This window comes from Squalius cephalus (assembly GCF_949319135.1).
Source record: "Squalius cephalus genome assembly, chromosome: 17".
Taxonomy (NCBI): Eukaryota; Metazoa; Chordata; class Actinopteri; order Cypriniformes; family Leuciscidae; genus Squalius; species Squalius cephalus.
Window position 1 is genome coordinate 22,328,411 of NC_137138.1, and position 25,180 is coordinate 22,353,590.

General features: G+C 39.2%; 2 protein-coding genes across 5 annotated transcripts; both read right to left on the bottom strand.

Moving 5' to 3' along the window:
- Positions 1 to 1,820: 1,820 nt before the first annotated feature.
- On the bottom strand, positions 1,821 to 13,385 carry serpinf1 (serpin peptidase inhibitor, clade F (alpha-2 antiplasmin, pigment epithelium derived factor), member 1). The gene is made up of 9 exons (XM_079898782.1): positions 13,247 to 13,385; positions 11,648 to 11,711; positions 11,380 to 11,569; positions 11,114 to 11,269; positions 10,294 to 10,497; positions 9,843 to 9,982; positions 5,199 to 5,409; positions 3,547 to 5,081; positions 1,821 to 2,476 (listed from the first exon to the last, which is right to left on the bottom strand). The coding sequence occupies exons 2-8, from the start codon at positions 11,708 to 11,710 to the stop codon at positions 4,816 to 4,818; spliced, it is 1,230 nt and encodes a 409-aa protein (XP_079754908.1). The 5' UTR covers position 11,711; positions 13,247 to 13,385; the 3' UTR covers positions 1,821 to 2,476; positions 3,547 to 4,815.
- Positions 13,386 to 13,470: 85 nt separating this feature from the next.
- Positions 13,471 to 23,685, bottom strand: serpinf2a (serpin peptidase inhibitor, clade F (alpha-2 antiplasmin, pigment epithelium derived factor), member 2a). Of its 4 annotated transcripts, none has more exons than XM_079898774.1 (9): positions 23,554 to 23,685; positions 22,984 to 23,222; positions 22,005 to 22,076; positions 21,680 to 21,872; positions 21,409 to 21,552; positions 21,061 to 21,249; positions 15,176 to 15,318; positions 14,852 to 15,056; positions 13,471 to 14,686 (listed from the first exon to the last, which is right to left on the bottom strand). In XM_079898774.1, the coding sequence occupies exons 3-9, from the start codon at positions 22,059 to 22,061 to the stop codon at positions 14,241 to 14,243; spliced, it is 1,377 nt and encodes a 458-aa protein (XP_079754900.1). In that variant the 5' UTR covers positions 22,062 to 22,076; positions 22,984 to 23,222; positions 23,554 to 23,685; the 3' UTR covers positions 13,471 to 14,240. The 4 variants fall into 4 exon arrangements, with proteins under 4 accessions (XP_079754900.1, XP_079754902.1, XP_079754901.1 ...); XM_079898776.1 differs by having other exon boundaries at positions 21,136 to 21,249; positions 23,554 to 23,644; XM_079898775.1 differs by having other exon boundaries at positions 22,984 to 23,110; positions 23,554 to 23,632.
- Between the last annotated feature and the right edge of the window lie 1,495 nt (positions 23,686 to 25,180).

A 25,180-nucleotide genomic window follows, 5' to 3' on the forward strand; every position in this document is an offset into this window, starting at 1 on the left:
CAAATTGAATTCTTACTAGTAAAAATGCAATGACGATGAGTAACGCTGGGTACAATTTAAGCTAAAACGGCTTGCCATATTCATATCCTGCAAATGATTAAAAGTCAAAACGGCTTGCCTATTGCCATTCCCAGGATATAAATTGTTAATATCATTGTGAATTATAGTTTTTACTAGTTAAAATTCAATTGTTGATATCAAGAATTAGCATTTTAACTAGTGAAAATTGAATTGTGGATATCAAGAAGTAGCATTGTTACTAGTGGAAATGTAATTTCTGATATAAAAAATAGCCATTGTTACTAGTAGAAATCTAACTCCTGATATCAATAACTATAATTTTAACTAGTGAAAATTTAATTGTTGATATCAAGGATTCATATCCCGGAAATGAATAAAAGTTAAAACGGCTTGCCATACTTTAGATGATATTAATGATCAGTGTTTGAAATGCACCCTACAGAAATTTCGGTAATACTTTACATTAAGGTTAGCTACACTAACATTAGTTAATGCATTAACTAACTAATGACCAACACTGTCACAGGGTGGCATGTAGTAAAATCCAAAGGATGATGCATGATGCAGAATGAACAATATATTTAATACAGAGCGAACAAGAATACTATATACAATGTAATTAAACACAAGACAATGAACTGAAGAAACTTCAATACACAGGAGGAGGATAATTAACAGAACATAGAACAGGTGAGAACTAATTAGCATAGTAATAAACCATGACAGCTAATAAATGACTAGAACTCAAGGTGACAAAAGGTGACAATGAAAACTAAGACTGAGGGTACATTTACAAGACAGTGATATTCTCAAAACAGAAATGTTTTTATTTTGCGTTTTTTGTGGACAGACAACAACGTTGTCAAACTAATCCTCGTTCAAACGAATCAGTGAAAACGATTAAAAACGTTGTATTACGCTACCAGGCCAGTAGTTGGCGAGTAGTTGGTATGCGCATGACGTCATCGTTTTCACAAATTCAGGTTTTTGTAGTTTACATGGAAACGATATCATTTTCAAAAACTTGAACTTTGAATCCCATTGTTAAAAATTTGCCTTTTCAGACCAAAACTCTTTCCAAAAGTTTTACGTTTTTAGTTGAAAATGGTGTCGTGTAAACAGCCTCTGAATGTGTTAATAAAATATGGAAATTAACATTAACTAGGATTAATAAATGCATTAGAAGTATGTTTTTATTGTTAGCATGTTACCTGATGTAGTTTACTAATGTTAACAACTGTTGTTGAAATCGATACTGTATGTCATTATTTACTGAACTGTCTTTCAATTAACTTTTAAGTCTTCAAAATGAAGCTGACATGCAAGGTAGAACCCTTAAGAAAACCTTTTAAAAAATTGTGATGGCTGCAATTCAGTAAGTTCCTCTTTCAGTCTTTCCAATTCAAATCACAGTTCAACATCTTTTGAGTGTGAAGCCAGAAGAAGATTATCTGTATTAAGGTTGTCATGCCAGCAGTGGCTCCATTGAAAATACAGGGAGTGACAGTCAGCTGCTGCACTGAAGTTCATTGGCCTTTCCTTCAGTGGTCTGAATGCTCACATGAACAAAAAACCTGAACTTAGAACTGGATTATTTCAATTCAAACCAAATAGTTACAAAGAAACTGTTTGCAACTTTTCTATCTATCTATCTATCTATCTATCTATCTATCTATCTATCTATCTATCTATCTATCTATCTATCTATCTATCTATCTATCTATCTATCTATCTATCTATCTATCTATCATTTCACTTGTTCAAGCATTTGAATAAACAAAATTCAAGAGACAAGAAGATACTGATTGCAAGTGTTTATTATTATTATTATTATTTACTTTTTTTTATTTTAGCCAACATACTATACACATTGAGAATAATCTTGCTGGTAGTAAATGTACATATAGGAATGTCAAAAACTTAATTTGAGGTTAATTTAAATATTGCTGAGGGACTGATAATTAAAATCATAAGTCATAATGTATCGAACACACAAATAAAATGTTATACAAAAGATGCTTTTAAGATGCATACTCAATGTCATAAACAACATAGCAGCTGTTAATACCCGAGGGATTTTTTGCTAACGTGTGAAAAGTTTGTCAGATTTATGAGCGTCAGTCCTTATGTGTCAAAACAAATTTAGATTGCATGGCTAAGATCCAGAACATCTGAGTCTATCGATAAAATATCCTTAATGAAAAGCACAAATGGACCATAACATCATAACTATAGCTTGACTGTGAACTTTGTACACATAATAGGGGTTTTCGCACCGGAGAAACCTTTCATAGTTCCTAGAACTATTGGCGGAAGTACCCAGATTTTGGCACGTTCGCACCGCAGGAACTAGGAACGATTTTAGTTCTAGGAATTTCTTTTGGAAGAACAAATTTAGCTCCTACTTTACAGTGGTAACTTAGGGTCTAAAACTACCAGTGATGTTACAGTTTTTCTCAGTCGCTTTGGTGCATTTCTCACATCACTATTTACATTTGCACAACAGTTAGTTCAACCTCCACAACATTTAGTCATTTGTGCACATCATAGCAGTTTCTCATTCCTTCCAACAAATTGCAAATGCTTTTGGACATGCATCAATTGCTTTCATACATCTCTCTGCTGTTTTATAACATTATCATTTGCTTATGTCATGTCAGTCAAAATTAACTATACTTGTGAATGCTGAATAGTCATTCCATATAAAACTAATAGTCCTCATTTCATTGCTTGAGTCATTACATGCAAAAATGTTGAACTAGTTGTCAAAATCTGTCAAGCAAATTTTACACATTTTTTTAAATCATGTTTTTTCCTGAAAATGTCTCCTAAATTGAACAATTTCTCTCAGGTGAATCTCAGCTTTCACTGATGAGGAACGTCTGGATGTGCATGAATGATTACAGTAGTATGTATGTTGTATGTTCAGTTCAAATATGTACTGCAATATTGTTCACAGTTGTGCACAGCTCTACCCAAAGGGAGTTTATGTTTGTTGTAAATAAGGGTGTATTTTTTCTTTGCACAATGCTGTGAACAAATTAGAATTGCAAAGAGCATAATGCAGTAAAAATGTGAAACATACATATTCAGTGTCTTGTACTCAGTTACCTCACTAAATACAGTAATGTGTAACTTTACTGTATTTTTCAAATGGCTGTGCAAATAGTAGTGCTGTCTTGAGCATTTTCAGGTAGTGTCACCAAGATCTGACTTTTTTGCATTGTAAAACATTTACAGAGTAAACTGTCATAATGAAAACATGACAAAGCCATTTGACTATCTTGTTCATAAACAATGGTGTCAGGACTTTTCATCTTGATGACACTGACACTTTCACTGACATGAATACTTGCTTTTGAGGAATGAGCTATCCATTTTGAGCAAGTGACACGCTTTTGCAGGTTATCAACTAGGTTTTGCAGTTTGTACTAATTGTTTTGAGAACTGCATTAACTGTTGTGCAAATGTAAATAGTGATGTGAGAAATGCACCAAAGCGACTGAGAAAAACTGTAATGTACACTGGCTGAACGCACGCGAAACACCAGCACACGCAATTTTTTTTCCACGAACATGAAAAACAGTGATAGATGGAACGCTTAACCTTAACGCTAAGGAGAAAATCCAACGCAGCTTTGAGGGGACCAAGCCAAACATGATTTTGTATTTCTGCTCAGCTTGCAACACTGAACATCAACCACACGGTATACGCTAATACCGTTTCATATACTGTCTACTTTATTTGTATAACCGTTCTATCCAATGATGTATTAAAGACAGGACTGTTAGACAAATAGTAAACTAATAAAGACAGAGGGTGCTTCTCAATATCCCTCCTCGTCTCCTCTCTCCTCCGTCCTCCATCCTATGACCCGGAAACCGATCGAGCACAGCCATCTTGAAGGACAACTCAATTCTCTAATTGCACAGCGAGGAGTCGAGGATCAAGGAGTGAGGAGGCTTCCTGAGGAGTCATGAGCGAGAATGCACAGGTGTATCCTATGCGGAAGAGTTTTATCGACTAAAACGTGACGCACGTATAAATTCTCCTCCCCCTTCACATCGGTCACAATAATTTTGATTTATACTTTACCTTTGCAGTTTATATAAACCACACATCTCACATATTTCAACAGGGTATCTTGCTTTATTATTATTTATGAATTTCTTAAATAAACAAACGTCAACAACATAAGGGCAGATCCTCTGAGTGCTGCTGAATGACGCGGTGAAGTGACGCTCGAGTGATCAAGTATTCCAAAGTATAAAAAAAGTTTTAATTCGATCCCTCCGTCCTCAGGTCTTTTCCTTGCAGCCTTCCCTCTCATCCTACAGGAGGTGGAGTTGAGACGCGAGGAAAGGAAACGAGGATGCACAAATAAGAATTGAGAAGCACCCTGAGAGTGCGAGCACTGTTTTGCTCAGGCTCAGTCGTTCTCAGCGCCGTCAAAATAAAAGTCACTACAAGCGCGGCTTACGTCACTTCAGAGTACCTACTGGTGGTGCGAATACAACCAGGAAAATGTTAGCTCAGGCTCAGTCGAGCAGAGAACCATTAGTTCTCTGGGAACCACCCTTTTTACTAGTTCCCAGAACTAAGTTTCTAGAACTAGCCGGTGCGAAAGCCCCTAATGTTTGAGTTTGTATTGATGGTTTTTGCTCCAAATGCCCATGTAAGTGAAGATATGAAAAATATTTATTTCTTGTTAATAGATTTGGGCTAAAATTAGCTCATATAAAGTCACTGGTCTCTCATTTGTTTGTTTTTTATGAATGTATGTGTATGTCTTTCTTATACCCTTTTCAAGTCACTTGGGTTCAGCACTTTCCCAATGAAAAGAAGTGCCCCTGATGGCTCATCCCTGACTAGAAAGACGAAAGGCCGGTCCACGCGATACGTAAGAGCCAGCGATTGGCCTTTGGCAGTGGGGGTGGTGCTGGCATACTCTGCACCCTCTGGAGCCGTCTCCATGACAACCTTATGTTGGACGCCATTTAACTTGACTGGCTGACTGGTGATTTTGATAAGGTCTGTCTCTGCCAACCATTCAGACAGACCTGAAAAAAGGAAAATGATTAGTAACTATTTACAGTAGTTTATAAAACTATTTACAATTTTATAAAAAAACAAACTGATTAGCTAGCAAAAACAGTGGAATGGTGGTTGTCTCTCACCCAGGTCAGAGAGGGAAGGCAGCAGGTCTGTCCTATAGCTGAGTTTGATAACAGGAAGAGTAAGCAGCACCTGCACTGCGTGGAGGGTATTGGAGAGGTCCTGGACAAATTCAGCTGTAAGTGCTTCCTCTACTAGAGTCAGATTCTGAGTCACCTCATCAGGCAAGAAGAAATACATGCTCACTCCATCCTCCATAGGAACCTGGGCTATCTGTATGAGATGAGCACATAGCAAATAAATAAAAAAGTATAGATCCCACATACAGTACTACTCAAACTTGCATCATTACTATGTTTAGGTCAACTGACCTTCGTTAGGCTTACAAATAGGCAAAGGTATCAGCCAATTTAACTCATTAAGAGTATGTACTGCTGTTTATAATTAAAAAGGTAACACCTACATACATAGCCAATATATAATTCAAAATGAGAAAAATTGTCTGCACATTTCTACAGTTGCATTGGTAACTGAAAACATTTGCATGGTGCTGCCTCCACACCACTGGGTGTCAGTGTAATTCCATGATGACCTTCTTTTTTTTTTTCATGATGACTTGACAAAAACTTACTGAGTGCACCTTCACAGTTGGCATGAAACAGAAGTTTTGATAGTCTTTTCTTCCCAATTGATACTTTGCAGTCACGTGACTACCACGGATACCTGGCGGGCAACAAACGGGTATTTTCAACGTTGAGTCCTGTAGTTCCAGGACTTTCTAGTAGCTATCAAGTCTGTTAGCGAGCTAGCTGCATAACTATGGACTAGGATTAACTCCAAGGTAGCTAAATTGTGTAAAGCAGACAAGTTTTTTTAAGATAATCGAGCAGTAATAATTCCTCCATAAATAATCTAGCTCTACTGTTGGGTCATCTCTGGTTCTCATTGAAAATCATAGATATCGCAAACCTCAAAACAACCTATCACACACTTCTGTTATTGTTAGCAAAAGACGACAGCTGTTACTGTACGTTCACACCGCCACCGGCGAGAGCGTCAAAGTGCCCGGAAATCATTCATTTTCAATGAATTTTGCCGCTCTCGCCGGCGGCGGTGTGAACGTACAGTTAGTCTAGCTTAGACTCATAACACAAACAGATGACTCGCCGAACCAGCTGGTGAATACTGGTGGTGTTGATTGACGAAACTACAGTAACTTAAAGACACGATTAATTACATGATCATACACCCATTGTATTCAAACAAATGTTGAAATTACCTTTGATGGTAATTTGCACAGACGTGTGTATACTGTGAAGGTTGCTTATCTCATCTGCGGTTAGTGCATCCAATCGCACAACAACTATCTGGCATGTTGTTTACACCTCAAAACACCAACTTTTGTATAGTAAAACTGGCGACCCTTGATTAGTTTACTGGGTTTCGTTGCTGGAGAACGACGTTCTTGCCCGCCAGCCAGTACTTGTGACGTCACGTGCAAAGTATCAATTGTGACATACACTTACTTGCCAAAAAAAATAAAATAAAAATAAAAGTCGTTTTTTGGATTTAAAATAGGCAAATACTTAACAGGATCATTATTACTGTGAATTATGTTTATAGCATGTTATATTTTTGGAGACATTTTAACCCTAACAAGATCTTGACCAAAAATGTATGCACCTCTTGATGGAAATAAAAGTTGTGACGTTATTTTCATAAATTTTTGGTCAAGATCTTGTATTGATAATGCAAGAGTCAAGCACTCTGTAAAGTCTTCTCCAGCACATCCCAAAGACTTTTAATGATTTTAAGGTCTGGACTCAGAGGTGCCGATTCATGTGTGAAAATTATTCTTCATGCTCAGCCCGGTCTCACCCCAAAACGTCATGTACTGACGGGTCTTGACCATACGGCAACATACGACGAAAAGGGTACCCCTAAAACGTCCATATGAGACGAAGACATAAGCGCACCAGCAGCGCCTCCTAGCGGTACCCTAACGCATACCTAAACCTACCCATAACCCGAATCGTCACATATGGACGTTTAGGGGTACCCTTTTCGTCGTATGTTGCCGTATGGTCAAGACCCGTCAGTACGTGACGTTTTGGGGTGAGACTGTGTTATCATGCTCCCTACCAACCATTCTTTCACAGTTTGAGCCTGATGTATCTAGGCTTTGTCAATCTGGAATATGGCCATGATGTGTCTTGCTACATGCTTGTTTAAGAAAAGAAAAGCTACGTACTCCATCAATTAGGGATAAAAGAACTGTTCCCACACATACAATGCTAGAAACAGGATAATCACTGCAATAATGATCCAATCATAGACTCTTAAGCATTTGCCTATTTAAATCCAAACAGTGACTTTTTGGGGGGGAGGGGCCTGGGATGTGTATATTTCTGATTGGGTTAGCTAGTTAGTTGACTTATCGACCAAGAAAAAAATAGAGTATTGCTATTGCTGAGATCTCATGTGAGAAACATGTTGTCCCACACTTTTGCCGGCAAACAAGTCAAGAGAAGAGAGGTAGTTGCAAGAGGGAGGGGAAGTTACTAAAATAAAAGATTACATTTGAATTTTGAAAAGTAATGTACAGGGATAATCATCATAATATTATAAATACTGCCGTATTCCACAAAAAATAGACACTCCATTTCCAATTCTGACATTATGTGCTTTCATATATGTTGCATGACTTAAATCAATGGAACACAAAAGGAGTTATACAGCAGATGCAGGCAGGGTTTTTTTCTGTTTTTTTCTTTTTTTAAATCGCTGCTTCTGACTTGCTACTGCCAGTACATACGTACAAGACACACTGCTGCTGTACAAATTAGCATACATAAATTACCCCTCAATTGAGCAGGTGACAATGAATACTGAACAAAACAAGCCAAGTGTATGTCATTGAAAATCCCCAGGTAACAAAGGAGATGACAAAGGTGATGATTCAGTCCCCACCCAGAAGATCTACCACCAAAAGTGGTTGTGCATTTCAGTTCTGTGTATTTGTTTTCAATCAATTTCATGTACTGTTCAGTTACCTTGGTTTCTCATTGTTTGATTCAGGTGTTATGATTAGTTTGCTTAGGTATTTAAGCTCTGTGTTTCTGTCAGTTGATTGTCAGTTTACGTTGGATTTTAACCGGTTGTTCTGATCCTGTTTATTAGAAAAGTATTTTGTTTCTAGTGATTTGTTTGAATAAAAGGACTGTTTTCTGCTGCACCCAGATCCTTTCCTCACATTACTGGCAACCGCTTGTGACAACCATTCATTTACTAGTGCTATAAAACACTCAATTCTGCAGATTAGATTGGCATTATTAGTAATAATGAATATGCCATTAGATCAATGAATGAATGAACATGAGGGCATTACTCATGATTAGGGCCGGATTTACCTCATATTGTGACATAGGCAAAATACATTTTTGGGCCCTCACTATGCCCCTGACCCCAGTAGCTTACATATTTGCTAACATTGCTATTTGAATTTGCTATACATGCTGCTGCTGTATTTCACTTTACAAGTTCACATGCCAGCAATACTTTGACAGCTGCTTATTTGCTAAGAAATTCACTCTAAGCATTAAAACGCGACTGTTAAAATGATAGATGATTTTACACCTTGTGTATGGTTACTTCATAAGGAATTAATAAAGCAGACCACGCAATATGCATGGCGATATAGCATAAGAAAGACCGTTCACTTATCTTAGATGATGAAATTCAGAGGATTTCTGAAAGCACGCTGCAACTGCTACAGAAAATGCTGACCAGTATTTGAAGGTAGAGCAGCAAGCCCATTGGCTACTGATACAGCAGGAACCAATCAGCTGTGCCCTATAGAGAATGATGTGATTGCAAGCAGATTGAGTTAAGGACCCATCAGCCTGCGCCATCTAGAGTTTCATGACAGAACTTTATAAATAGATATTATCAAAGTTACTATTATTTGTGCTCTGTATTCCAAGTCTTCTGAAGTCATACAATAGCTTATTGTGAGGAACAGTCCAATTTTTAACTTGTTATCCACCAAAAATACTGCCTTCAACCCTAGCAGCAGTACAATCATTTTCATATTTCCACATGTTCACAAAACAATTGTGTGATGTTTGTGTGCAGTTGTATGGAATGTATGGAAACCTTATTGTATTGGTACTGGTCTACATCTACCTTTCATTATGTATTATATTATATATTACATATTCGTTATTATTATACATTACACATACATACATACATACATACACACTATATATATATATATATAGAGAGAGAGAGAGAGAGAGAGAGAGAGAGAGAGAGAGAGAGAGAGAGAGAGAGGGAGAGATAGAGCTACTTAATATTTTTGCGGAAACCATGATATATTACCATTTAAAAGTTTAGGTTAAGGTTTAGGTTATTTTTTGTAGAAAAAAATACTTTTATTCAGTAAGGGCACAATAAATTGATCAAAAGTGATAGTAAACACATTTATTAATGTTACAAAAGATTTATATTTCAAATAAACTACTCTATTCACCCAAGAAAAAAAATATATCATGTTTTTCACAAAAATATTAGGCAGTAAAAAAAAAAATAATAAAAAAAAAAAATTAACATTGATAATAATAAAATCCATAATTAATAATAGAGCACCAATAATAAATGATAACTGACAAATAGTACATGCATAATACAACAGGTACTGATACCGTGCAGCCAAGGTCAGGGTCAATACCCATCTTCACTGGGTAATTCTCCTGCTCCATCATGGGAATGAGAGTTGGCGCTTCTCCATCTCTTTGGAAGTTCTCCATCTTATTAGCTTTGCTGAACCTAGTTATCCATTTACCTGCAAAAAAGAGTCAATAAAAAGGACTCATATTACTGCTAGGAGAAAGACATCAATCTCAAACACTTAATGAAGATTAATTTTCAATAACATTTTAAATGTCACAGCAATGTCACAATAAACCAATAGCTCTCAATTAAAAAAGTTTATTTTTTTCAGGTTGGCCAAGTTAATATGCATTGCACATTTTCATGCTCACATTCATTTTGCTATGAGTGGTCCATCTCCTTCCCCTATATACTGTCTCTGTTAAAGTACATACTCTATGAGACATATAAAATAGCAGGAGAAAGAATCAAGAGTCCATTTACCTTTGAAGGAGGCTGCTCCCACAGGCAGCAAAGCTGTTTTACGAGAAAGAGGGGAAGGAACAACTTGTTCCACTTTTCCACCAGTCTGCTGTTTAAACCAATCATTAACAGTCTTGAGGTCCCGCGCTCCACCGCCAAGAGTTTGAGGCCGGACCCCATATTGCTTCTCTACACTGTTGAGGTATTCCAGCCTGAGACGGAGATCTGAAACACACAGGGATGAAAGAACACATGTACAGCTCTTCTCTCTATCACTTGTACAACAGCACTTTAGGGTCACATAAAAAAAAAAAAAAGATTACAAGAGTAAAGTCATAATTTTTTGAGAATAGAGTTAAAATTATGAGAATAAAGTCCCTAATAAATAAATTAAATACTTTATTCTCGTATTGGTACAACTTTGTTCTCGTAATTTTGACTTGAATCTAACACTGGTTTGACTTTTTATGATTTTTTCTTTATTCTCAAAATATTACAACTTTAATTTCATATTGCTAAGACTTACATGAATACAATTCTTGTATTTCTATGACTTTGATCTAATAAGTTTGACTATATTCTCAAAATATTACAACTTCAATCTCACAATGCTATGACTTAATTTTCAAAATATCATGACTTTAATCTTGTATCGCTACAATATTATTTCCATATTGCTTTATTTGTGTAATTTTAACTTTGTTCTCAAAATATTATGACTTTATTCTCGTAATCTTCGATTTTTTTTATTTTTATTTATTTTTTGATTACGTGGCACCAAAATGCTGTCGTACTCTTGAACACACGCAAATACACTCATTTCAAAATGACAAACACCCACTTCTAGCCAAAAGGATCCGTTCTGCTGACTTGAAGCCCTTGGCAGATGCCCTGAGTGAGGAGAGAAGGTCTCTCAGCGTGTCATGGAGCTGACTGTCTTGCAGGGTGTGATAGCGGAGAGCCCTGTAAATCTGTTTCTCTGCCCGTTCAGATGCCCCTATGACAGATAATACCAAATTTAAGATTGCTGAACTCAAGCCTTAAAAATTGGGTGATTGGCCCTGCAGCAAGAAAATCATAACCTTCCATAGTGGAGCAGAGTCTCACCCATTGAAAGCTGCGTGAATGCTGCAGAGATACTCATGGGGGACAGGAAGACACTGGCCTTGGGGTCACGTGCTGCCAGCTGACGGAACAGGTTGTAGCCAAAATCAGAGGTTGCAGCAGCCAGCTTGGTGCGTGGTGTGGTAAAAAGGTCAACCACCTCTTCCTCACCTTCAGGCTCCGCTCTATCTGTCTGTAGCAGGATTGGACAGTTACAGAGAGTGGAATGACATAAGAAGAGAAAGCATCTGAGGACTCATGAAGTACTTACCAACTGAGCATGTGAGAGGGAGAGAAGACTCCATAAACCAAACAGCAGGACTACCTTCTTCATCCTGATAAATACAAAGATAGAAGCTGTGAATCAGTGATGGCAACTCCATGTTTTGTGACAGATGAAAAACCTGCAGATCTTGTTGCTTATCATCTGAAAAAAATAAAATAAAAAAATTCTTGACACCATCCTCTTAATATATATATATATATATTTTTATAGATAAACTGATTTGTGTTATCAAACAGAATGACCGAACAATAATAATACAGTAAATATCATCTACTTAATACTATATAGATCCATTCAAAATAATATTTCTTTATTCCTAAAATTGTTTGGTCTAAATTCATTTTTTATGATCTATATGATTTATGATATATGATCCACAAACATTTGCAATAAAACGGAAAATATAAGTTAACACCCCATCCTTTGCATAAAACTTTTAACTTTTGGAACAGGTTCAAGAATTGTTCCTACAGCAGTTTCCAACAAGGCCTAAAACTTTCCCACGTTCCTTCAGCACATCTGGTTGCCATTAAACTTTCTTGCTGAGTTCGTGTTCATCAATGAAAAAAAAAAAAAAAAAACACTAATATTTTCACATTCATCTAAATGGCTCCCTCATGCATCTGCCACGCAGTAAAAGAGCTGAGCGTTACTCCATATCCACTGGGCTGAGCTTCACATTCCACACCTACAATCTGAAAAAGACATATTTGTGAAACTTTGCATGCAGTAAAAAAAATAAAAATAATTATAATTAGGAGGGGGGAAAAACTTTTGGAGGAAAGATATGGAAATTATAGGCTATAGCAGTTTTTACACTCTTTTTTACAGAAGATTCCTATCCCCAAAAGCAAACGAGATGTTTTGTTTATAATACAATATGCTGAATTAACAAACAACCAGAACAGTCCTATTAAAGAAGAGAACTCTGCCGCTACAAAAATAATAATAATAATAATAATAATAATAACTTTAGGAACAGGTTCAAGAATTGTTCCTGCAGCAGTTTCCAACAAGGCCTAAAACTTTCCCACGTTCCTTCAGCACATCTGGTTGCCATTAAACGTTCTTGCTGAGTTCTTGTTCATCAATAGAAAAAAAAAAAAAAAAAAAAATCCTAACACTCATATTTCCACATTCATCTAAATGGCTCCCTCACTGCATCTGCCACGCAGTAAAAGAGCTGAGCGATATTCCATATCCACTGAGCTTCACATTCCACACCTACAATCTGAAAAAGACATATTTGTGAAACTTTGCATGCAGTAAAAAATCAATAAATAATCATTAGGAGGGGAAAAAAAAACTTTAGGAGGAAAGATATGGAAATTAAAGGCTATAGCAGTTTTTACACTCTTTTTTACAGAAGATTCCTATCCCCAAAAGCAGATAAAAAAGATATATTTTGTTTATAATACAATATGCTGAATTAACAAACAATCAGAACAGTCCTATTAAAGTAGAGAACTCTGCCGCTACAAAAAAAAAAAAAAAAAAAAAAATATATATATATTTTACAATTTATATGAAATAACTGTTTCTACGATTACAACACATATATATTGATTTTTAAAATGGTCTGACCTGTTTTCTGTTTTTCGTCTCGTGCAGATTCTCAGCTCACAGCTGTCTTCGCCAACTGTGCTAGACCAGATGCATCAGCAGTGTTTGTTTCAGTGAAGAATCCCGCCCTTTGCTGACGCTAGAAGGTGGTCTGAAACTTCTGAGGAGATAGACCTAGTGGTGAGAAGGGTTGACTCGAGTCTCAAATCTGTTCTGTTCACTAAAAGATTTGTTCGGATTCGGACTGATCGTTGACAACATGTGTGACAACGAAAAAAAATAATCTTTATTTTTTTTGCAGATTAAGTAAGTTTTTACTTTTGTACAGGTCATAATACAGAACCATTTACTTTTAACATTAGAAAAAAAACCTCTTGTTTCGTTTATTTTTAGCATTTTGTTATAGAAAAAATTATGTACTGAGAAACAGACTTCGATTACTAGGCCTACATTTATTTCGGATAGTTTTATATTTTAGCTTTATAACAATGTAATTATATGTGCAATTGTTTATCTGCACATGTTTAATAATTAGAGGGGGATTGGGTTATACCAGGTTGAGATCCATTTACACAGGTCCCTAGAATACTTGATTCTGATTGCTCAGTTGTGGCACTAGTGGAAAAATATTTCAAAATAATGGCCGTTTGTCAGCGTCAACACACTATAAAATAATGTCAACTCAAATCAATTTTTCATGTCCATATATTTATTTTATTTGGCAAATAGCCATGCAATACGTGAGAAAATGTAGTCAATCGATCATTATTGCAAAATGAACCCATGTTGGGCTCCTGATCACCCTGTCTGAGGTTATTTTGCAGTAGTGACCGACTGACTATACATTATCCCTTACATAAACCTTAGTCAGGGTAGATGCCATTGAACAGCCACATTTTTCATTCAAACTAAAAATGGCATCCATCAATAGAGCAGGCCATGAACAGCAAAACCCTGCATTTCACATTACAGTTGTCAAAATATGTTCTGTAATATGGACAGATCCGTCCTCTCATTAGTTCCCATCCTCCATCTCCTGATGTCCAAGGAACTGCTGAGGAACTGTGTCCTTCCACATATTTAGCATGTAACTTAGCATATTTTCCCTATGTGGACCATCATTTAGTGTCCCATCGCTCAGGGGCACTTTGCTTGGTTTCATGCTGCTTTCAGTTTCAGTTTTGGGGTCATCACTTTGTTCCGTTGTCGCTCCAGGGTTAGGGTTGGTAACAATACCCAGGAAGAGAGGTGTGTAAGAGGCATCATCCACCAGTGCGAAGATGAACGGCATGTTGACTGCAAAAGTAGGAACGGTACGCACTAGAGTGACAGCGGTCGCAGCTGAAGCTTCAGCCCCCTCCTCGCTCAGCTCCATGCTTGAGGCATGTTGTACTCCCGAAACCACTAATGCACCTGGTGAGATTCTGGATAAATCAGGGCCAGTAAACAGCAAACCCAGACCTAAATGAAATAGATGAGTGTGGGTGACTGTTTTACTGAATTATTAACCCTCACTTCACAACAACATTGATCGACTTCATGTAGACCAAAGGACATCGCCTTATAAGGGCAGATTTGACCAAATCTCAGTCGAGAACATGTAGATTTAGCTCTTTTTTATCTTACCCATGCTTGTGAGTGCTTGTTGCAGATCCTGCTTGAACTCAAGTTTGAATTTGGGTAGTTTCACATGCATGGACTTCTCACTTTGAAACTGTTTATACAGGCCCGATATGTTGAGCTTGGCAGCCGTGTTTGACAGATTTCCGTGCACTGGCATTGGCATTACCACCAGAAGGCTCATATTTCCTTGAAAAGGAAACCTTGCAACCTAAAAGCAGTATGAATATACCAAATCAAAATTCTCTATTTACAGGCTTTTGGCTAAATTTAAAACAAAATACTGATCCATTCCAATTACGATACAAAATTTAAAAAAAGCTAGATTACCTGTGTGCCATCTTTTCTATCTACAAACATGCTGAGTGGATATTTGGATCCCATCATCATGTCCACTTTTACAGAGGTTTTTTTGTCAATGTAAAAGATATCCTTTACTGTGAACTTGGAATCAAAGCGGGATTGCCACTCTCCTAAGAGAAAAGACATGCATGAAGCTGAATTCCTTCTCCTACATTTCCACTTACTTCTTTTTAATTTATGGGGTCAATGAATAATAATAGTATCTTAAAATAAAACTAAATTAAACATCTGTCAAGTTCTCAGACATAGTTTCATTTGGCTTTTAAAAACTTTAATGACTGTAAAATGTTATGTGGTGTAACCATCAAGGTAAAAAGTAATAATGTCTCAGGGTTACGAATGTAACCCGGTTCGGTTCCTGAGATGGGAACAAGACACTGTGTCATTGCGTTGGCACTATGGGAGCGGCTTCAGCATGAGCTGGGGTCTGAAGCATGTTTGAAATCATTCAAATCCTATTGACCGATGGAGGTCAGATGACAAAGCATAGTGCAAGACCATAAAAGCGCATCTACGTCATGGATTCCCCAGATTCTAATTGTCTGAATAAGCCACGCAGGCGTATTTGAAAAATGGCAACAGGATGCAGCGTCTCGTTCCCATCTCAGGGAATCGGGTTACATACCCTTAGATTCCCTATCAAAGGGAACTTCGATGCTGCATCATTACATTTACGATTTGGGAACATTAATACCAATGCTGTCATAGTAAGAGGATGCCTGCACCCCAGGTTGTGAAAAGTGTGCACAAGCACAAAACTGTCGTTACAGGAAGAATCAGCACTAAAAGACTTGAGATCCTGGGGTCGCATTCACATCCACACTATAAAACCTGATGAATGTGTGCGGAGAGGACCAGTTTGCCACAGCACAAACATCTCGCAAAGTCCACCTTTTGCCAATGCCTTTGAGGTAGCCACACAAGTAGAATGGGCTCTGATTCCTAGAGGCGAGAGAATCCACATCTGAAACCACTCCCCAAAGCAGACAAACCGTTGATGATTTTTACGCAACTGGCCTGACCGGTGGACATTAGTAATAAGGGGACGGAATGGACACAATCCATTCAATCTCTCCTGCTCTGACGAGTGAAATGGTGGAGGGGAGAAGACTTGAAGAACAATAGGATGAAATAATGATGAAAGCAATTTTGGAATGTAGTCCAGTCTAGGGTGCAATATGCACCCTGACCAGCCCATTGGCAGAATCAAGACAGGAGGAGGCAAATCTCCTACTCTCTAAAAAATAAGTTATAGCTACTAGCCGAGCCACCTAAAGAGTCAGAAGCTTCTCTGAGGCTGACACCAAAGGGAGCATCCGACAACCCTTCTAAAACAATGGAGAGATCCCATCTCGCTGGCACCGCACTGGAACCCGGACACCAGGACATGCTTCCCCACTGAAGCCCCATCAATGTTAATGTACCATGTACCAAGTCAAAACAGTGGCCACAGACACCTTTAGGGTAGCAGGGGTCAGTCCTGCTAAGAGTCGCTCTTGAAGAAACTCCAGAACTGAACCAACTGGGCAGTCAACTGGGTTGATAACATGATGAAAAGAGATGCCATTTATGAGCATAAAGTCACCTAGTAGATGGAGACTTAGCATTAAGAATGGTATCAACAAATTCAGTTAAGAGACCAGAATCTATGAGCTGGTTGTCACGCCTGTCCTGTCTTGTGCTGCACATGGGTGTTTTGTTATTATGGGCCATGTGCTCGTGTTATTGTCTGATCCCTCCCCCTTGTTATCTGATTATTGTTTGAGTTTATCCACCTGTTCCCTCCTGATTAGTTTCCCTTTATTAGTTCCCTCTTGTTTGCAGTCTGTGTCGGTACGTTGTCTTTTGTTTCCTGCTCCCCGAGATCTTCCAGAGTGTTCATAGTCTGTTATTGTTTTTGTATTTACTTTACTTTGTTTTTATTAATAAATACTTATTTCTCCAGCTTTTGAGTCCTCACACCTTTTGTTTGTAGTCTGCCGTGACAGAACGTACCGACCATTATGAGGACTCAGCGGAGAAGAGAGGCGCAACCAGTCTCCTGTCCGCAATGGGAGCGGATTCTCCGGCTTCAGGAGTTGGTCTCCCTCCGTCAGCAGGGGATGGAGGTGAGGGAGTTCGGTCAGAGGTTCCGTCGCGCTGCTGAAAGGCTGAACCTGGGCGAGTAGGCTTGCAGGGATCTGTTTAATTATGCGCTGGATGAACCGATGGACTGGCTGATCTGTAGAGCTTTTGATCATGTCAGTTTTGAGGCGATGGTGGAGGGTTTCATTCGCCATCGGGAGAGGATCACCAGGGGAGTGGTCTCTGTTCCGGTGGTTCCTGTTCCGGTGATCCCAGTTCCGGTGGACCCAGTTCCGGTGGTCCCAGTTCCGGTGGTTCCGAAACGGAGGAGGAGAAGGAACAACCCCTCCGTGGCTATTCCGGTGGACCCAGTTCCGGTGGACCCAGTTCCGGTGGATCCAGTTCCGGTGGACCCAGTTCCGGTGGACCCAGTTCCGGTGGTCCCGAGTCCGGTGGTCCCAGTTCCGGTGGTCCCAGTTCTGGTGGACCCAGTTCCGGTGGTCCCAGTTCCGGTGGTCCCGAGTCCGGTGGTCCCAGTTCTGGTGGACCCAGTTCCGGTGGATCCAGTTCCGGTGGACCCAGTTCCGGTGGTCCCGAGTCCGGTGGTCCCAGTTCCGGTGGTCCCGAGTCCGGTGCTCCCAGTTCCGGTGGTCCCAAGTCCGGTGGTCCTGAGTCCGGTGGTCCCAGTTCCGGTGGTCCGGAGACGGAGGAGGAAGAGAAAGGCCTCCTCAATGACCTGTCCGGCGGCTCCTAACCCGGAGGCCATCCCGGAGGTGACTGCCATCCCTGATGCGTCGCCCTGTTACCTTGCCCTGCCGGTCTCGCCCGAGCTACTCGCTCTGCCAGCCCCGCCCAAGCTGCTCGCCCTACCGGCCCCTCCCGAGCTGCTCGCCCTGCCAGCCCTGCCCAAGCTGCTCGCCCTACCGGCCCCGCCCAAGCTGCTCGCCCTGCCGGCGCCACCCCAGCGACCTGGCACGTCTGCCGATCCAGAGCCTGTGTCTTCGGACAGGATGGCCTCCGCCGAGCCTGTTCACGTCACGCCTGCCGAGCTTGTGTCTTCGGACAGGATGGCCGCCGCAGAGCCTGTTCACGTCACGTCCGCCGAGCCTGTGCTTTTGGAGAGGAAGACCGACGCCGAACCTGTGGCTCCTGAGCCGGTGGTGTCTGTTCCTGAGCCGGTGGTGTCTGTTCCTGAGCCGGTGGTGTCTGTTCCAGTTCCTGAGCCGGTGGTGTCTGTTTCTGAGCCGGTGGTGTCTGTTCCTGAGCCGGTGGTGTCTGTTCCTGAGCCGGTGGTGCCTGTTCCTGTGCCTTGGCCGCCCGAGGGGTCGTCTCCGCCCTGGCCGCCCGATGGACTGTCTGCTCCGCCCTGGCAGCCCGAGGGAAGGTCTCCGCCCTGGCCGCCCGAGGGAGAGTCTTCGCCCTGGCCGCCCGAAGGGTCGTCTCCGCCCTGGCCGCCAGATGAACTGTCGTCTCCACTCTGGCCGTCTGCACAGCCTGCTCCGTCCTGGCCTCCCGAACCCTGTGGGCCACTCTGGTGTCCCAAACATTTTGTTTCTCCCGTCCCGCCCTGGTCTGTCCCTTCCGTCCCGCCCTGGTCTGTCCCTCCCGTCTCGCCCTGGTCTGTCCGTCCCGTCCCGCCCTGGTCTGTCCCTCCCGTCCCGCCCTGGTCTGTCCCTCCCGTCCCGCCCTGGTCTGTCCCTTCCGTCCCGTCCGGGTCTTATGGAGCGTCTGGTAGCCGCTCCGTAGGGAGGGGGTAATGTCACATGCCTGTCCTGTCTTGTGCTGCACATGGGTGTTTTGTTATTTTGGGCCATGTGCTCGTGTTATTGTCTGATCCCTCCCCCTTGTTATCTGATTATTGTTTGAGTTTATCCACCTGTTCCCTCCTGATTAGTTTCCCTTTATTAGTTCCCTCTTGTTTGCAGTCTGTGTCGGTACGTTGTCTTTTGTTTCCTGTTCCCCGAGATCTTCCAAAGTGTTCATAGTCTGTTATTGTTTTTGTATTTACTTAGTTCTGTTTTTCCCCCTCGTGGGTTTTGTTTTGTGTTTTTATTAATAAATACTTATTTCTCCAGCTTTTGAGTCCTCACACCTTTTGTTTGTAGTCTGCCGTGACACTGGTATCCCCCAGGGTCCAGACTCACAGCTTCCAAATCTCTGACCGGGGGTGAAAGATTGTCCCCTGAACTTGGGACAGAAGATCCTTCCTGGTTGGAATCTCCCAAGGTGAGCTTTCCAGGAGAGACACTAATCCACAAACCATACTTAGGCCGGCCAGAATGGTGCGACTAGTAGAAGGTGTACCTCATCCAGACGGACCCTCGCCAGAACTCTCAGAAGCAGAGTGATCCTGGGCCTCAGCCAATGCCTTGACAGGATGTCTGCTCATATATTTAAATGCCCTGGAATATAGACTGCCCCAAGTGAGATCAGTCTGTTCTTGGTCCAGAGCAGGTACTGCTGCTCCAACATGAACAGGGGCCAACAGGAAGAACACATGGTAGTCCCTCAGAAATGGCCTATCGATCCCTAGCGATTCCATTGCTATGGCCCCCATCTTCCAGGCAATTGAATGTTGTATGAGATGGTGGCCCTGCCAGAGATTATGAGCTGGATGGCCATCCAAGATCGCACCCCAGTCTCCAAAAGAGGCATCCACCATGATAATCCTGCAACGGCAACCCTCCCAAGCGTGGCGTGTAACCCTTATGGCTCACAGATGGTCACAAGAGTGAAACCCCTGCTTTTGAGCCACCCTCAGGAAGAAAGTCAAATGGGAGCGGAGCTGAATCTGAAACTCCCCATAGTGCACATATGTACACAGTGGGAAATGTCATTCACAGATCGCTCCTGAACTGTTTGCTTGTCACACACATTGTGAGCGTCATCCCTCGAATGTTATAGCAGAGGAATGATGGCACACATGTTACATTTATTTTTTCATTTTATTAATAGTTCTCTATTTGGATCAGAAGAATTTGCAGAGCTTCCAGATCCAAAATGGGACACAGAGTTGAGAGACAGAGCAAAAGAAAGGGGAACACCTGTCTCAAGCTCAGCTTAACCAATTCAACCTGCAATCCTCGTGATCAAAGCCGCCGCACTGCTTCTGTAAACATGGAACCCGAACCATGGGGCACAGATGTCTGACTCTCATTCGTGCCGTACTTGCCCTTTAATGGTTTTGATGGTTCGCCACACTTTCTCACCTGACCTCTGTAAGCCAATAGTTTTGGAGTGATTTCACACTTGCTTCAGACACCGGTGCACACTTAAGGCGTTCCCATAGCATCAACGCAATGACACAGCGTCTAAGTTCCCTCAAAAGGGAACATGTTTTCCTTACACCTTGAATACATGTGAGTGTACACATTTTAATCATTTTCAAAAAATATTTAAAAAATTATTATTTTATACAATGACGTATTACTTCATACGTATCATAAGTTTTGAGAAGTATTAATAATAACAATAAATAATCATTTTATAAAACTACTATAAGGTTTCTTTTCAAGAATTACATTCTTTAAAGAGGCCTTTTCTTCATTATGATATCAGGACAGTTGTATCACACTGATATTTTACATTCTCCAAAAAATACTTTTAATTTTAACCCTGAAATTAAAATCATGCTCATCATAGAAAATGTGTATTCAAGTCACTGTAATTATTTTAAAAATATTTCTAATAATAATAATAAATTAATAAATCCGGACATAATGAGCATTATGTTATTGATCCCTCTGTTATGTTTTATCTTATTTATGACAGCTTAAATGCAGACCAACCTTTAAAATGAATGGCGTTAATCAACATTATAGCAACATTAGGTGGAAGACTGGACATAAAGTTGGTTATGTGACCTTTGGTGGCTTCTTCCACCCAACGATTGACTTCTTCAATGGAGGTCAGATGTGCAGGTTCGGATTTGTACAGGTTCAAAGCTCTGTCCACAAAGTCCTGGTTCACCCTAAAACCTTTTCAAAGACAAAAGCAACTACAGAATCTACAAAAAGCACAAGTAACCCCAACAAAACTTACATATTACATCAGCACATGGTTTGTTCTGAACCTCAAGCTCAAAATAATCTTCCAATAATGTCAGGTTTAGCTTGATCAAACCATTAGTTTTTCACCTGGTATGAGGTAGAGACGAGAAGCCATTTTGACAGCCTTGGCAGTTAGTTGTTCTTGGAGACAGCTTAAGGTTTCATGAAAATTCGGCAGCTCTTTTGCCTGAAGGATTTCCAACAACTTCTCTTCTGTCTTGTTCCTTGCACCTAAAAAATGTAAATGAATACACACACACACACACACACACACACACACACACACAAACAACATAAAATGTATAAAATCACCCTTTGCATGGTTGGCAATGATTTGTTTGTGTTTGTGTATGCTCACCTAAAGCAAGCTCAGCAAGTGCAAGAGAAATACTCAGAGGTGATATGATTATATTCGGTTGCTCAGACCCAGGCTGTAGTTTTTCTAAAAGTGCCAATCCTAGTTTAGCCACTGCACCACCAACTGCTCGTTGAGCCTCCAGGCTTAAGACATCATTGCAATTCCCTTTGCCAACGTCTGTTTCATTAGAAGCCTGGATTGAAGAGAGGGCCAGAAAATATTGTAAAAAGACTGTGTGCTTTAGAACTAGAGCGGAATTTTTGAAACAAACAATGTGAATGAGTAAGATTTGGCAAATAATTTAATATCTCAGAGAGTTTCTTACCATCAGTCCAAACCTAAAGAAACAGAGCAATATAAGCACGAAAAGACAGTGCTTCATGTTCTTACTTTTGGCCTGGAAGACACAGAACAGATCAGATCAGATATCTTCAGATGTTTTTACACCACAATAATTAGTAACATGCAATTGCACAGTATGTCATTAGAACATCAATGTATGTGATTCCAGCTCTACACAAAGTATCCAGGGACAGCCAAATGTGTACAAAGGTAACGATCTCACACCAAAGAATTTAAAAAGATTTACTAAACAACAACTGTATACCATGAATGTTTATTGTGAAATAGCAACATTATGCATTGTGCATATATTTAGTCATTTCTTGTAATTACAGATTTATAGTTATTTAGGTTTTCGGCATGCACTGCGAAATTAATAAATGTTGATGCAAATGACATATTTTGCTCCTTGTTACCATTGTTCAATTTGCATGCCAAGTGTTGTTGTTTTTTTTCTCAGAGACACAAACCCACATAGCACATCACAAGAGTAAATAGAAAAATGCCTAAGCCAGATTTAACAGTAAAAAAGAGAGTATTTTATTTTAACAAGTAACTTCTGGAAATCCTAAATGTTTAAAAATATAATGTTTATACTATGAAATAATACTATATAATTTTAATATAAAATATTATATTTTCAGTTTGCTTGTAAAATTCTAAAAAGTGTCAATGTTTATGTTTAATTTAGTGTCAGTTGTCTTAGACTATATCTTCATAAAATTAAAATATGTTTTTTAAAAAAAATTGCATGTCAACACATAAAAAGCATACGATTACATGTGCTACACCTTAAAATATACTAATTATACACTTTTTGTTGTCATAACTTGTTTCTACTGTGCACGCCTGTTTCAGATTATTTATGAATAAGTCACAGATGACGATGATAAATTTAGGCAATTGACAACTTATATATATATATATATATATATATTTATATAAAAAAAAGATACACTTACAACAATTTTGACAGGAAAGTGGTGATAAATACAGGGAGAGTGTATGATGTAGATCCAGAACAGATGACTGGAGTAGAATGCTCTCGGACACTGTGCTGCTGGTTAATGTTTCATCATCCACTGACTTCTGTCACCATTTAGTTTTAAATGTAAATATTAATATATGTGATCCTGGGTCAAGGAGCCCACCAAATCACGACCAAAATAAAGATTATTCAGTTTGTGATAGAAATCCATAACTATAATATCACAAACAAAAAAAAAAAAAAAAAAAAGAAAGAAAGAAAGAAAGAAAAATAAAGAACAAACAATAATTCAGTTGTTTGTTAAATGAGGTTGTGTCCAAGGACATAAACAATATTAAAAATAATCCTATTTTCAATTATATGAAAAAAAATGAACAAACAAAAGTACTTTTTAATTAATGCACTAAAATACTTGTTAATTCCCCGACCATGAAAAATGAACAAACAACAATTATTTAATGAACAAACTTATATAGATTATTTCCAGCTAACTTTGATAATGTTTTGTGTAATTATATGTATCTAATACTTTAAAGTGACAAACCATTTATTGCAAAGTTTCCAGGATGTTATTAAATCCTGCTATCACAATTGTACTACTAGAATTTGTAATGTTTGCAAGTAGTTTCAAAAGCCTCAAATGGACTTTATTTGTCCAGTGTACCCTGTACCCTGTAGCTATCCACCTACACAAAACCTTGAATTCTTACTCCCGCCCCGTTAGACTCAATGCCCACCATACTAATCTAGAACAAGGCCTCAACCTGCAAAAAAATCATTAATGGTTATTAAAATATTCATGAGTTTTGATAGTTATATCAATGATGACAATTAATAAGATCTTGAAATTATCACAAATATATTTCTGTACCATTTAAAATATATAATATTACAATATACAAAATAAATGAGAGAATCTTAATGATCCGTCATTGATGCTTAAATGAACAGTGTTCATCAAAAGGTCACTTTCAGAACCCACCATACAACAGTAGTGTAATTTATGTCTAATAGCACTAATGCCCAGCTGTGTGATTTTAGCTAGATGCTTTAGATAGAATAGTAAAATGAGGACATTGAAAATGTTATGCACTACATAAGAGTCTAGAGGGCGCCACAGCTAAACAAATAGATATCTGAAGATTGTGGGAACCCATGTCTATATATCCTCTGTATATAACCACTGCACATTTTGAATTTGTTCCTCATCTAACACACCTAAAACAACTCATCAGCTCATTAATACAGTCTGCAAGAGTTGAATTGGCTCTGTCTGATGAGGAAGAAAATGCAATGGTGGGGGTCCCCATGACAGGTTTGAGAAGCATGCTCTAGAAGACAGACTGACTCTGTCTGCATATGGGTCTCTTGAGGTACACAAACACACACACACAAACAATTTTCATTCTGAAATTGCTTGTTTATATTATTTTATTTATTTATTTATTTATTTATTACAAATAACCACCAAGTTACATGTTGAATTATTATATTTTCCAATTTATTTTGAAGATAAAAGACTGAAGTAGTAAAACATACTCCAATAATCTTTTTTATTCATAACTTCATAAAATACATTTTTACAGAGTACAGACATGCTTGTACACATTACATATTGTCATCTCAGGATGGCAACTGACTGCTGTCTCATAATGTGCTCTAGTCAATAGTCAAAACATCCAAACCATTGATACAGTGATACACTGGTCCTGGAAATATCAGTGAATTTTAACATTGTGATTTCCAGGTCATGAAAAATCATAGAAATAAAAAATTATGTATTTTTTCTAGTGAAATATGGAATAGTTTTGCTCAGCTTTGCTCAGTAATGCTTAGCAAAATATTTCAGCGGCATATTGCACTCTTTGTTGTTTTCCAAGTTGTCACAATCTGTGTGTTTAGTTTTGTTTTCATTGACTTTTAAATTGCATTTATCAGTCACCTGTTTCCTGTGTTTCCTTCGCTCCTAGTTTCCCGTCAGTCATCAGTTGTCATGGACACTTATTCAGTCATTACAGCTGTTTGTTACATTGTCATTATCACTGTGTATTTAAGTTCCTCTTTGTGCTCCTTTCAGGTGTCCGATATATTGTTTGTGTGTTGTGTTCTACACACAGTCTTGTAACTGTTTCTTCCCATTGGATTACCTGAGTTTACTTTGTTTTACTTTA